The following is a 14677-nucleotide window of genomic DNA, read 5'->3' as shown; positions in this document are numbered from 1 at the left end:
AGGGTCCTACCACCCACTGCCTCAAACGGTCTCTGGGGGTAGTCAGCAGCCCCCGCCCCGCCTCGGGAGGGCTGGAGGGGCGTAGCTTGGGCGCCAGGGTCCCGGAGACGTCGTGGGGAGAAAGGTGCTCCAGAGACGGAGTTGACAGCGCCGGGGCACGTGACAATCAAAGTGTCACGTTCCGAGGTCCGCGAGGGTGGGACCGGGCTGGTCATGTGACGTGGGGGGGGCACCATGGGGTGATGTGAGATGCAGGGCCTCTGAGATTACGTATCAATGACGCATTCCCACCCGGTCTGGCAACTAGATTTCCGTTGGTAGATGCGACAGTTCCGGCGAAGGGGGCGGGTTCTCACGTCCTGGCAGCTTTGCTTCCGTTCGGGGCGCCGCAGCTTCCGACCTCAGGCTCCCTCCGGCGAGGAAGAGACGGGACCCCGTGCGCATGCCCCGATCATCCCAGAGGGGCGGGGCCGAGGCTACGGGAACGGGAGGGGGGGAAGAAAAGGGAATTCCAACCTGTGGAATCTTGGGGGGTCCCCGGGGTCGGCTGCTTCCCACTGACTGTGGATGGTGCCCGGGACGGAGCCTCTGGTGGCTCGTGGGGGGGCCCGGGGGGTCCGCAGGGTGAGGGCGGAGGGAAGTGTCAGTGTCAGAGTGTGAGTGGGGTACGGGAGTTCCAAACTTAGTCTCGAGGCCCTCGGGGCTCCGGCGCCGGGAAGAGGGAGCTCGGGCCGCCATGCGCGACCGGACCCACGAACTGAGACAGGTGAGAGGGGGCTGCAGGGCTGGGGGTGGGCGGACGGGCTGGGGTCTGGCTGGCATACAGGACTCCTGGTCTTCGGGACAGGGAGGGGTGGCTGAGGGCTAGGAAGGAAAGACCCGGAAGTCTGTGAGTCCTGCGGGGAGAGAGCAACCGCAAGGAAGTGATGCCAGTGACCACCCCGGCCGTGGCAGGGGGATGACAGTTCGGACGATGAGGACAAGGAGCGGGTCGCGCTGGTGGTACACCCGGGCACGGCACGGCTGGGGAACCCGGACGAGGAGTTCTTCCAAAAGGTAAGAGGCTGGGGTCTCCGCCTGTCTTCATGAGGGGGCTGGATGATCCGAGGAGCAGCGCGGTCCGGAGTATCCCCCATCTCCCTCAGCCCTCTCGGTCACCTTCCCCAGGTCCGGACAATTCGACAGACTATTGTCAAGCTGGAGAATAAAGTCCGGGAGTTGGAGAAGCAGCAGGTCACCATCCTGGCCACGCCCCTTCCCGAGGAGAGTGAGTGAAACCCCAAGTGCAAACGCATGCTCAGCCAGAGGGATTGTGGGGATTGTAGTTCCGTGCAGGTGGTGGCCAGGCAGGTTGGTTTGAGGTAGGAGCTGCTGTCTGGGAGTCATGACTTTCTCTTCTTCAGGTATGAAGCAGGACCTGCAGAACCTGCGTGAGGAGATCAAACAGCTGGGGAGGGATATCCGAGCACAGCTGAAGGGTGAGCCCCTAGGACCTCAGACAGACCCTTCCCTGTGGTCCTGCCCAGCTCCTGGTATATCCGGGGACTGTGTGGCTCAGTATTGCAAAGAAAAATACACTTGAGCTACCGTCAGAGGCTCATAATTAGTCATTTATGATAAATTATAATTCCCAAAATAATTTTGTGGAGATAAGCACCTCTCTGTTGTATGGATGGGGTATGGCCCTGGCCCTGTGTCCTGGTTCCCACATGATTTTCTGAAGCCACACAGATCAAATCTCCTTCCCCACCAATCCCCTTGTGTCTTCCCACAGCCATAGAGCCCCAGAATGAAGAAGCTGATGAGAATTATAACTCAGTCAACATGAGGATGAGAAAAACCCAGGTGGGTTTATTATTCCCAGAACTAAGACATTTTGCAAGGGTTTCATAGACCATTAGGTGGCAAAAGTAAGGAGAAAGGACCCTTAGAGATCATCAAGTCCAACCTAATGATTTTCAAGTGGGGAAACTGAGGCTGAGAGAAAAAAATCTCACCCAAAGTCTCCTGACTCCCAATCCACCTAACATCCTGTCGCCTTCTCCATTCATGAGAAGTTGGTGAATCCCCAGATGTGATCTGGGCTTGGTTGTGGAAGGCATGCTTTCTAGAAACCAACATGGTGAGTCAAGCTTGACTAGATGACAAAGACATTACTCAGGTAGGGTGTGGTAGCTAATATCCCTGCCCAGGGAAGAAGAGGGAAAGGTCATAAATGACAGGGAGCTTTCCTGCCCATATGACAGGGTCATCCTCTGCCCCATGGGCAGAATTCAAGAAATCAAGAAGAGGAACTTCCCTGGAGGGAGAAGGTCACTGAATCAACATCTTAGTGAGGAGATTTGAGGCGATCTAACTGCCCTTGTCTGGGTGCCCAGGGAGGAGTAATTTGGAGTTCCTGGAGGTCAGAGTTGGTGTAGGTGGGCCCAGAAAGTACCCTGGATTGAAGATAGGGCAGTTTGGGTATCTTGCAATGATGTGGTGAAGGCAGGAGAGCAAATATGTCTCTAAGGAAGGAACTCCAAGGAATGAGCACATTGAAGGAAGCAAGAGAATGGACAAGATAAGAGGATGTTTCAGGGGGAAACTGTGGTAGTCATTGGTGTGAGAGGCTGAGGGTCCAGCCGGACCTGTAAGAGCTGGGCAATGGGCTGACCTCCAGGCATACCTTTAGTCTAAGCAGCAAGGCTGGTGTTCAGCAAGCATTCAAAGGTATTTATTGAGTGCCTACTGTGTGCTAGGCCCTTTTCTAGCTGTTTAGGATGCAGCAGTGAACCAAAGAGCCCAATCTTCATGGAACTTATGTTCTGGTGGGGCGAGACACACACCATAATAAATATGCCCACTATTTTAGAACGTAGTTTTTTTTTAAATTTATTTATTCATAAGAGACAGAGAGAGAGAGAGAGAGAGAGAGAGAGAGAGGCAGAAACACAGGCAGAGGGAGCAGCAGGCTCCATGCAGGGAGCCCAACGTGGGACTTGATCCAGGGTCCCCAGGATCACACCCTGGGCCAAAGGTGGCGCCAAACCACTGAGCCACCCGGGCTGCCCAGAATGTAGTTAAGTATTAAGGGAAAAACTGAGGAGAAGAGGATTGAGAGTGACGGGAGAAGGCAGGTTGCGGTTTTAATAAGGTAGAGAAAACTTCATTCAGAAGGTGACATTGGAATAAAGATTTAAAGGCCTCTGTGAGGCATGAGTATTCTAGGCCCAAAGAGCAGTGAATGCCAAAGCCTGAAGTAGGGGTGGCTTTGGTGGGGGGAGGAAGGAGTCCACTGTGGTCAGAGGGTGCGAGTGAGGCAACAGCTGGAGGACATAAAGTCAGAGGGGAAATGGGGAAGGGAAGGTCCAATAGGGCCTTATAAGCCCTAGTAAAGGCTTTGGCTTTGACCTTGAGAGAATGGTGGTCAAGGCTCCTAGAACAGGCTTATGCTGTTTGCTTCCTATACTTATGGGGATGTTAAGGCCAAATCCTTCCGGGGTTCCCAGCCTATATTTTCTTTTTTCTTTTTTTTTTTTTTTTTAAGATTTATTTATTTATTTATGACAGACATAGAGAGAGAGAGGCAGAGACACAGGAGGAGGGAGAAGCAGGCTCCATGCTGGGAGCCTGACGTGGGACTCGATCCCGGGACTCCAGAATTGTGCCCTGGGCCAAAGGCAGGCGCTAAACCGCTGAGCCACCCAGGGATTCCCCCAGCCTATATTTTCTATCATCAGCATGGGGTCCTGTCCCAGCAATTCGTGGAGCTCATCAACAAGTGCAACTTGATGCAGTCCGAGTACCGGGAGAAGAATGTGGAGCGGATTCGGAGGCAGCTGAAGATCAGTGAGTTGTGGTGTCTGGCCTACAGGGTCAGGTAACCTGACCCAGCTCTGAGCCTGACCTTTTCCTTCACAGCAAATGCTGGAATGGTGTCTGATGAGGAGCTGGAGCAGATGCTGGACAGTGGGCAAAGTGAGGTGTTTGTGTCCAATGTGAGTGGTCTTGGCTAGCCTCCCTCTTCTGGGACTCTCATCTTAGCTGAGGCCTGGTCCCCTTTGATTGAGGGAATACAGAGGCCTGGAAGGGAATGACTTAGCATGCCTAGGGTCGCTCATCAGGGTCCTGGCCCCAGTTCTAAGCCTGAGGGCTGCCTGAAAGCTCAACAGGAACTAATGATCTGTTGCTGGATTCCCTATGACCTGTCTGGCCATTCCTATCTGCTCCTCAGATCCTGAAGGACACGCAGGTGACTCGACAGGCCCTAAATGAGATCTCAGCCCGGCACAGTGAGATCCAGCAGCTTGAACGCAGCATCCGTGAACTTCATGAGATTTTCACTTTCCTGGCTACAGAAGTGGAGATGCAGGTGGGCAAGACAGCTGGCTGGGCTTGATGTGAGACCATGTTCAGTCAGAAACCCCACTGTGTCTGTCAGTCCATCTCCACTCTCTAGCCTCTCTCCCCGAGGCTTTCATCCCCCTCCAGGCTGGGCCATGCCCCCAGGCTGGCCCTCACTCCCATCTGTAGCTGAGCCCCAGAATTGCTTCCACCTCCACATTACGCAGATGGCCACTCCTCTACACTCACCATCTTACCCTGTCTCCCAGTTGAGCTACCCAGGTGTAGCCCCAACTCTGGCTCCTCCTCCACCAATAGAATCCACCCTTATACCTCTAAGAGTTCTACTCAAAGATGCTCCTTAGGGGGCATGCCTCCACAAATCTGAATGAGGTTAGGGTGGGAGGTGGTGTTCTTCTGCTGCCCCCGTTGTGTGGGGTGAGGTACGCTGCCGGCCTCTAGTGCTGCAGCCAATGCCCTTGTGCAGCTGGGATTCATGGGGAAGGCATTTCATTCAGTAGGAGTACCAGAACCTGAAGGCTGGCAGTGCCATGAGGAGGCAGGGTTGGGGAGGGCTTCACAGCTGTTGAGAAGCAAGCCTAGAAGAATGAGCAAATTCAGACAGATTTACAAAGAGACAGAAGTTCACCCTCTGTGACAAGGTATGAGCTTCTTAAGGCGGTTGGCTCCAAGCCACCACTGCAAATGAAGGTTGTGGGGGGTAAGGGAGCAGGGCAGAAGGGACTACATAATAAAAGGGAGCCTGGAAGCCACCCTCAGGAGTGTGCACTTTGGTCAGATGTGGTCCTACCCCCACACCTTTGTTAGTGCTGTATTTCCCGCCAGAAAATGTCCTTCAGGCAGCTAGTGTGAGCAAGCAGAGGAGCTAATAGGCTCTCCACCCCCAGTCATCCCTACCTGCCTGAACTGTCCCCTCCTCTGAGCAGGGGGAGATGATCAACCGGATTGAGAAGAACATCCTGAGCTCAGCAGACTATGTGGAACGCGGGCAGGAACATGTCAAGATTGCCCTGGAGAACCAAAAGAAGGCTCGGAAGGTGAGCCTTGACACCCATCCCCTCCCCTCTAGTCTGAGGCCCTGGTTGCCTTCCCTCCCCTTCTGAGTTTGTTTCCCTGAACTCTCCCACAGAAGAAAGTCTTGATCGCCATTTGTGTGTCTGTCACTGTCGTCATTCTGGCAGTCATCATTGGTATCGCCACATTGGTTTGAGAGCATTGCACATTCTTGGTGAGCTATTTTGGGCCTGCCCCCTGGCCTGCCTCGTCCTGGGCCCCTGCCTTTCCTCCTCCCCTTAGACCCTCTTCTCCCTCCTTCCCTTACAGGCTCTAAGAACACCGGGGACCCGGGTCCGCCTTCTCTCCCAGCAGCTGAGGGGGGAGGGCAGGACAGAGCCTCCAACTGGACCCCCTTCCTCACACTGGCCCTGTGCAGAGGGGCAGACAGTTCTTCTGGGGTTGGCAGCCACTCATTCATGGGGGCTTCTCCACTCAGGCCACAATGCCTGGGGGAAGGCCTGCAGCGTCCTGTTTGGTTGGGACACATGGTTTTGTAAGAAAGTAAAAAAAAGACAAAAAAATGAGCTTGGAGATTGCCCCGTGCATGTATGTTCCTGGAAGAGCTGGCCCAGGGCCTCTACGTAGGCGGCCTCCTCTTTCTGTGGCCATCTTTGGGGCCAGGCCCATCTGAGGAAGACTCAAATCAGACTGTTCAGGTGCTGTGACCACAGCAGGCTAGCACTGCCCTTCTACTCTCCCTTAGGAACAGGTGGGCAGGGAGGGGCTAACACCCACATCTGGCTCAGTATTGTCCTTGGGGAAGGATTACTGTGAGTACCTAACCCCAAAGCAGTGAAGCTGGGCCTGGCAGGCTGGGACATAGGTGAGGTGTGTGTGGGCATCCATCGGCCTTCCTGAGGCCACGAGGCACTGTTGAGTGATGGAGGCTGTTACTCCAGATACAGTGAACAGGGAAAGTCCTGTCTCAGAAAGGGTGACATTTCAGTGGGCTGTTAAATGAGGAGGAGCCAGTTATGAGAAGAAGCAGGGGGAGAGGTTGCAGGGCAGAGCCCAGAAAAAGGCATAGCCTTTGACATAAGAGTTTAGCTTAAAGCACTGGGGACTCCGGATCAACACACCTGGCTTCTAGGGGGTTAGGTGGCTGAAGCAGTAGAGGTGACAGAGGAGCCTGACCCTTGGTTTCTAAGAGCTCTGGGCCCCAACTCTAAATTTCTAAGAGTTCCGAGTCCAGAAGCCTCGCTTCCAGAGCTGGGTGTGGCACCTGTCGCGAGACACCTGGTTTCAAGGGGTAAGCTAGCTCCTGGCTCCGAAGCTTGGTTGGAGTGAAGCAGCGCCTGACCCCAATCAAGTCCTGGAGGCCGGGTTCCAGCTGCCGCAGCCCATCCCGCTTTCAATCCCACAGGCCTCTGCTGCTGCTGTCGTCGCTGCTACTCCAAGCTGCCCTTGCCTGGGCCGTCGGGCCAAAGTACCACACATGTGGGTGCTGGGTGACGCGAATCATAGAAGGGGTGGACGCGATGCCCTGGGTGCAGTCTCTGGACCCAGCCCCTGGACCTGCGGGGGGGAGGGCAGGAGCCAGACGACAGGATTAGGCTCCAGAGACCCCTGCCTGCTTTGCCTCCACCCACCTGGGCGTCCGCCTGCAGCGCCTCCCAGTGGGCTTAGAGTGACCCTCGCCTGGCAGTTGCAAGGCGCCTGCGCCAGGTCGGAGGGTCCGCTTCGCCCCGCGCGTAGGGGGCGTGGCCTGGCCGCAAGTGGAACACGATTGGGCCGCGCTAGTAAACGCCGCCTCTAAGGGGCAGCGGGATTGGTCCCTAGGACGTCCAGGGACCTCCTGGGGGAGTGAGGAGTGGCGATTCAGCCGCAATCAGCCCTGAACTGACGTGGGAGGAGCCTCGGCGAGTCCTCAGTCGCACCCACAAGTGATTGGATCGCAGGGCGAGGCACGACCAAACCTCTAAAGGAGGCGGAGGCGGCACTGGCTTGTGAGAGTCTGGCGGGGGTAGGTGAGTCAGGGACTTCACCGGAGAAGGCGTGGCTGGGTCCCCCTCCCTAGCCCCGAGCTTGGCAGCTGGGAGGGTACCCACGCCTTCGTCACGGGCGTGGGTACCCTGGGATCCTGTGTACAGATGAAGCCCTAGATACCTACAGGAAAGAGCTCCTCATTCTCCCCAGTGTGCAAACACAATCTGGATGTCCGCTCGAGGGGAAAACTGCTGGGCGGCACAGATCCTGCCCCCGTAAAACATTGATTTGAGTACGGGGCTTCTGGGCTTCCCTGAATCTCCAGCTCTTCCCCCTGCGGCCTGCATCTTCGGCGGAATCCTGTCCTGTAGGTCGCCTTTGTCCACCCCTCACCTTTCTGCCTTCAGAGGAAAACTGCCCCACCCGTGGCACCTACTGGGATCTGATAGAGACTATCAGATGTGTCAGTGTGCGTTATGTGACTTCAGATTGGCTTTGCGGGACGGCGCCACCCCTGAAAGCCTGCTTACTTGTCCTCCTTACCCAGGAAGCCGTGTGGAACCTCCTGACAGGAGTATCTAGATGGCCGAGTGAGGCTTCAGATGCCGGGCCCAGTAATTTGAACTTTTCCTGTGGGCTAGGGGACATATGCAAAGTTTTTGAACAGGTGAGTGGCAAGTTTGGGGCAGACCTAGCAGTCAGGTGGACTCATGCATTGGAGTTTTCACAGGTTCCCTTGTGTATACCCTTTCCCTGGGGGAAACTGAACTGAATGAGGAGTTATAGGCAGATTTTGCACTGAAATCCTGTCTTTGCTGTCAGCCTAACTTTCAGGGAACAGGGTCTTGGTTGGGTGTGGCTTTTCCGAATCCATCTTGCATCATAACTTTTCAGCTGTAGCTCCCCCCATTTATTGCCTCATTCATTCAACATTTTGTGGTTCAAGTTACCAGGAAAAGGAACATGGTTGTCTGAGTCAGGCTACTTTGACCAGCCTATAAATTGTCTAATTCAAGTCAAGACTTTAACTTTGATCATAATGTATGTAAAGTGTTTACATGGTACAAAACACTGCAGCAGAGTGTGTATAAAGGAGGAGTAGAGGAGCTCAATGATATACATTTCTTGTGCAGCCCTGTGATACACTGTATTGTTGTTCCAAATATATACTGTCCTTCCTACTGGACCACTCACTATAGGATAATACACATTCATGCCCCACTTACAGTAGGCTTGGCTATATGATTTGCTTTGGCCAGTGAGATATGAGTAGAGATGTAAAGTATCACTTCCAGATAGAAGCTTTAAGCATCAGTGAGTAGTCTGGTAGCTTGCCTTTTCTTTTCCCACTTGCTGCGAACCACTGATATTTGGAGACTAGTTGTTGCCACACCAGAATAAGTTTAAACCAACTGTCCCAGAACTAGTACCCAGAAGTGGGGTGCTGCCACACTAAAAATTAACCTGAATTATGTGGCATTGGCTTTGGAGCTGGATGACGGCTGATGAGGAAACCATCAGTGGAAATTGGAAAGATGGTGTTGTGTGTTAGGCAGTGGTGAAGCATTTGGTTAAACTGTAAGCCAGAAATAAGTAAGAATTGTAAATAATGTACAAATGAGCTTGGGGCTTTAGGGGGAAATTTTTTTAAAGATTTTATTTATTTATTCATGAGAGACACACACAGAGAGAGAGGCAGAGACAAAGGCAGAGGGAGGAGGCTTTATGCAGGGAGCCCAATGAGGGACTTGATCCCAGGACCCCAGGATCATGCCCTGAGCCAAAGGCAGATGCTTAACCACTGAAACACCCAGGTGTACCTAGCGGGAACATTTTTTGAGAAAGAATATTAGTAGCATGACTTGATTGCTTTGGGGGTACATTTGACAAGCTACTGTAAGAAAGAGATGACTCTGAAAATCATCGGCCAGTTTTTAAGCAGAAATGGAAGATATCATAGAAACTCCAGGCAGGTGATCTACATTTTTAACCATACAATTGACAAGGCCATTAAGCCACAAAGTTTGAGTAAAACTCATCTTTGTAGCAAGGGCCTTATCAAGTGTATGGCTCTCATGCCTTTTGTAGAAACCTCTGAATTGGTCAAAGTGGTTTCCCTTAAAGCCTTTCATTTAGTCAGGATGATTCAGAAAAGAGAGATTAGGAGTACAACTCTCCCAAAGGAGCTGGTAGGCTCCATTTGCTTACAATTAAGTCTAAAGACAGAGGCATATCTGAAAAGAATTGTGGTTTGGCAGTTAGCCCATAGAACTGACTGGAATCAAAGAGATAAGAAGCTTCTTTCCCTCTTCACAAAAAGCCACCAGCTTGGATTTTTAAAAGACCATGAGTGTTCAAGACCTTGAAGGCTCCCAAATTTCTATGAGCAGGAAAGAAACAGCTGCTTTGCTTCAGAAGGGCATAACCTCTGGTGTTTTCTCAAATGTGGCCAAGGAGGATAAATGGGAAAGGATGAGCTACTCTGTGGAACTAGAGAACCAGTCCCAGGAAGCACTCCTCCTCCCGGGTAAAGGTGGGGGGCCTTTGCAAGGTCTGCCCAGGAGGATGTTGCCATTACTATGGACCAGTAAGTGCTGTGTCTTCCATTCTTCCTTCTAAATGGGGATGTTTACTGCTATTATCCTGTCCCTGTTCCATTTCATGTTCCATTTCATGCATGTATGTTCCATTTCATATGTATAAGGAGGTGGGGCACAGATAACTTGTGATGATGTTGATGATGATGGTGATGATTCTGGTTCATAGGTCTCTGGATCAAGAGAAGCCACCTCTGGACCTGATACAGAGACTATTAGTGGTCCTGGACTTGAGCCTGATGCCATGATTAAATGGGTCATTTGAGTGGTCTCCCTTGGGAAGGATATGTATTTATTTTGCATGTGGAAGAAACACAAAGGTTTTATTTGTGACAAAGATGGCAGACTAGGAAGATTTCACAATTGTTCAAAAATCCTCATTCATTAACCCTCTCTGTGGGGCACCTCATGCAAAAAGATTATATATCCCTACTCCACCAACATCAGCTTTGGGCATGTGGCTTGCTTTAGGCGATGGAACTCGAGTAGGATTAACATGTACCACTTCCAAGAAGAAGCGTTAAGAGCGATCGTGGGGCCTAACACCTTTCTTCTCTTCTTTGTCTTGAGATTGAGAATTCCAGATTGAGGCTGTTCCTTTAGATTCTAGAATGAAGATGATGTAGAAAAGACCCATAGCTGTTCCATTGAGGATGTTGTGAACCAAGTGAAATCTGAAACCAGTGCCTGGTATGCAGAGGGCAGGGAGAGATTGAAAAAAGAGACAGGCCCCTGCAGATTGGTAGGTGGCAGGGTTAAGAAGCAAGGGGACTCACGTACAACGCTTGTCTTAGGCAACCACCAGATGAGTAGATCTCTGCACCTCCCACCATATCTCCCATATCTCTTATTTTCTTTTTGTATCTCCCATCAATATTAAAAATTTATATAGAAGCCTCAGGGTGCCTGGCTGGTTTGGTCAGTAGAGCACATCAGGGTCATGAGTTTAACCCACATTAGGCATGCAACCTACTTTTAAAAAATGTTTTTAGGGATGCCTGGGTGGTTCAGCAGTTGAGTGTCTGTCTTCAGCTCAGGGCCTGATCATGGGGTCGGGGAATGGAGTCCTGCATCAGGCTCTCTGCAAGGAACCTGCTTCTCTCTCTGTCTATCTCTCTGCCTCTCTCTGTGTGTGTCTCATAAATAAATGAAATCTTAAAAAAAAATTTTTTTATATAGGCCTTATCTGAGTTCGCGTATACCATCCTAATGGTCTCAACAACCCATTGCTTTCTCAAGGCTGGATCCTTGGGGCAGCCTCTGGGGGCAGGGAAGGCAAGCCTAGTGTATATCCCATGGATGGGGGAGGGATATGAGGAGCCTTTGATTATGAGGGTGCCACTCATAGATCCACTGGTGGTCATATCCTCTTGATGACCTCCCCCAACAGAGGACATGGAATATGAGTGAGAAAAACACATTTGTTGTGAGCCACTAAAATTTTGAGATGGTTGTTACTACAGCATAATTGATCCTAGCTGACTAATAAAGCTCCCTCCATGTTGTAGAGATTCTGTATTCAGTTTTCCTTTCCTATCATCAGGACAGTTGGCATACCCTTAGAGCTGTGGTGGCACTCTGAGGTCTGAGGCTTGCCCCTTGTTTGGAGGTACTAACCCTCAGGTCCAGTGAGCCTTCTTGATTCTTTTTTTTTTTTTAAGATTTTATTTATTTATTTGAGAGAGAGAAAGAACATGACCAGGGGGAGGAGCAAAGGGAAAGGGGCAAGCAGATTCCTCGCTGAGCAGGGAGCTGGATGCAGGGCTCGATCCCAGGACCTTGAGATCATGACCTGAGGTAGAAGCAGACACTTAACCTACTCAGCCACCCAGGTGCCTGAGCCTTCTTGATTCTTACTGGTTGTTGGCAACTTGTGGTAGCTGTTTACATGGACTAGAAAAACATCTGGGGGGATGGGGTCCCAGACCTTCTAACATCAACTTGGTGCCTAGTAAATGCCAATCTCACATATATCCTAAGACCACAATGGCATTATTACAAAGGGCTTGTCCTAAAGGAAAAAAAAAAAAAGAAAGTAAAACTCAAACTTGCCTTAAATGCATGGATGTCTGCCCTTCCAAGAAGCCCCAATATCATGGATAGTAAGTGGAAATTCTGTGTTTGTGTATGGGTAGATCTACATGAAACAGAGATCCAAGCTAACCATGGCTTAAACAAGGTAAGAGTTTTATTTATCTCTTACATAAAAGTCCAAAGTAGTATGGTGGGTTTTTGCATGAAGTCATCAGGACCCATGAATAATAAATAATACTAATAATAATACTTGTATTTCTCTCGTTGCTATTTGATATGGCCCTCATTCACATGGTCTAAGATGGTCCACCACCACTTCCACAGCTTAGCCCTTGTAAAGCAGAAAAGTGAAGGGCATGGCTTGTCCTTTACCCTAAATTGCAGAAGTTGTACCCAGAATTTCTGCTCTAATCCTATTGGCCAGAATGTAGTCACATGGCCAAGAAATAGAATCTTCACCCTGGGCAAGCTTTTTGTCCAGATAAAAGTTCTAAGGGAACAGGGATACTATTCCCAGGAAACAATCTAACTGTGGAAGAATGAATATTGGGGGGCCACCAGCAGTTACAGCCATACACCATTGGTGTTAGCCCATCCCAGTTGTAGGAGTTTCCTATTACTGCTGTTACAAATTACCATCAGCATAGTAGCTTAAAACAACATACATTTATTTTGTGTATATTATATTTATATTTCGGAGATCAGAAATCCAAAATTAGTTTAACTGGACTAAAGTCAAGGAGTTAGCAGGGCTGGCTCCTTCTGGAGGAAACATTTGCTTGCATTTTTCAGCTTCTGTTGGATGCTGCATCCCTTGACTAGTGGTCTCATCCTCCATTTCAAAGAACGTTATTCCATCCTCAGCTTCCATTGTCGCATCACCTTTTGCTCTGAGTCTGACCTTCCTGTCTCCCTCTTATTTTTTTTTAAGATTTTATTTACTTATTCATGAGAGACACACAGAGAGAGGCAGAGGGAAAAGCACACTCCCTGTGGGGACCCTGATGCGCAACTCTATCCCCAGGGCCCTGGGATCACGACCTGAGCCAAAGGCAGACGCTCAACCACTGAGTCACCCAGGTACGCCCCCTGTCTCCCTCTTATAAGGATGCTTGTGATTACTTTGAGCCCACCCAGATACTCCAGGATAACTTCCCATTTTACAATGCTTAATTACATCTGCAAAGTCCCTTTTGTCACATAAAATGATATTCTCAGGTTCCAGGGATTAGGATGTGGACATGTTTAGGAGGTCATTGTTAGCCTACCATACCGCCTCATTCTACATTTAAGTCATTCATTCACTTATTCATAAAAGGTTTATTGAGCAAGAGTTACGTACTTGGTATTATGGAAAGTGCTGGAGAATCAAAGGTGAAAATACGAACAAGGTCTCTGCCTCTCATGGAGTTTATATTTTGGAAGGACAAAGAAATAACTAAGAGAGACACCTGGGTGGCTCAGTGGTTGAGCTTCTGCCTTTGGCTCAGAGTGTGATCCTGGAGTCCTGGGATCAAGTCCTACATCAGGCTCCCCACAGGGAGCCTGCTTCTCCCTCTGCCTATGTCTCTGCCTCTCTCTGTGTCTCTCATGAATAAATAAATAAATAAAATCTTTGAAAAAAGGAAAGAAAGAACTAAGGTATCAAAACCATGACATGTGTTATTAAAAATTAAGCAGCATGCTATGACAAAAAATGACAAGGAGTTGGAGATGTCTGTGCTAATAGGTAGTCAGAAATGATTTCTTAGAGAATGTGACTAATCCAAAGGGCAGACCTGAGAGCTCAGTGCAGAATAGAGCTATGGAGGATTCCTTCTAGGCCTGGAAATGTAAGGGAATTTGCTTAGCTGGATTCTGGAATTGCTTTGGATCAGTGACTCCTTTTTACCTTCCATTTCTCCTAATTTTGAACCAGAATGTCTATATTATCCTATACATGTCCCACCATTGCACATTGCGAGTACATGACTCGTCTCTTTAGTGTCATAGGTCCACAGACAGCAGGAATAGTGCTCCAGGAAGGATTATACCCAGAGCCCTCATCTGCATTTACTTTTAGGTAATGAAATTTAGAACTTTGGGCTTGATAATATTTGTATGGGATTTTTCTGGACTCTGACTTCATACTGTAATAGGATGAGACTTTTTTTTTTCAAGATTTTATTTATTCATGAGAGACACAGAGAGAGAGGCAGAGACACACACAGGCAGGGGGGAGAAGCAGGCTCCTTACAGCGAGCCGGATGTGGGACTCGATCCTAGACCCCGGGATCGTACCCTGAGCCAAAGGCAGATGCTCAATTGCTGAGCCACCCAGGAGTCCCGAGACCTTTTTTTAAAAACTATTTTTTAAAATTTATTATTCGACAGAGAGAGGAGGTAAAGAACACAAACAGGTGGAGCAGCAGGCAGAGGGAGAGGGAAAAGCAGGCTCCCTGCTGAGCAGGGAGTTGGTTGTGGGGCTCAATCATAGGACTCTGGTGTCACAACCTGAGCCGAAGGCAGACACTGAACTGACTGAGCCACCCAGGTGCCCCTGGAATGAGACTTTTAGGGACTTGGGAGGAAGTGAATGTATTTTGCATGTGGAACAGATACAAAGCTTTGAGGGCTAGAGATTGAACTGTAGTAAGGAGAATAATGGCCTCCAAAGATTCCATGCCCTAATCTCCTATGAACATATCACCTTAAATGGCAAAAGGGACTCTGCACAT

At 50.0% G+C, this 14677-nt stretch overlaps 1 protein-coding gene across 1 annotated transcript; it reads left to right on the top strand.

The window, feature by feature from the left end:
- Nucleotides 1-370: 370 nt before the first annotated feature.
- Nucleotides 371-5927, top strand: STX4 (syntaxin 4). The gene is made up of 11 exons (XM_041750772.1): nucleotides 371-766; nucleotides 955-1056; nucleotides 1168-1267; nucleotides 1404-1478; nucleotides 1775-1845; nucleotides 3723-3831; nucleotides 3904-3980; nucleotides 4217-4354; nucleotides 5274-5384; nucleotides 5477-5575; nucleotides 5671-5927. The coding sequence occupies exons 1-10, from the start codon at nucleotides 737-739 to the stop codon at nucleotides 5555-5557; spliced, it is 894 nt and encodes a 297-aa protein (XP_041606706.1). The 5' UTR covers nucleotides 371-736; the 3' UTR covers nucleotides 5558-5575; nucleotides 5671-5927.
- The last annotated feature ends 8750 nt before the right edge of the window (nucleotides 5928-14677 follow it).

This window comes from Vulpes lagopus, chromosome 3 (genome assembly GCF_018345385.1).
Source record: "Vulpes lagopus strain Blue_001 chromosome 3, ASM1834538v1, whole genome shotgun sequence".
NCBI lineage: Eukaryota > Metazoa > Chordata > Mammalia > Carnivora > Canidae > Vulpes > Vulpes lagopus.
This window is presented reverse-complemented; position numbering and strand designations above follow the sequence as displayed.

Excerpts from the sequence above, each read along its gene's own strand:
- STX4 (XM_041750772.1), top strand. The coding sequence starts at position 737 with ATGCGCGACCGGACCCACGAACTGAGACAG. Across the intron at positions 1,268-1,403 it reads CACGCCCCTTCCCGAGGAGA|GTATGAAGCAGGACCTGCAG; the intron begins GTGAGTGAAACC and ends TCTCTTCTTCAG. Across the intron at positions 1,846-3,722 it reads TGAGGATGAGAAAAACCCAG|CATGGGGTCCTGTCCCAGCA; the intron begins GTGGGTTTATTA and ends TTCTATCATCAG.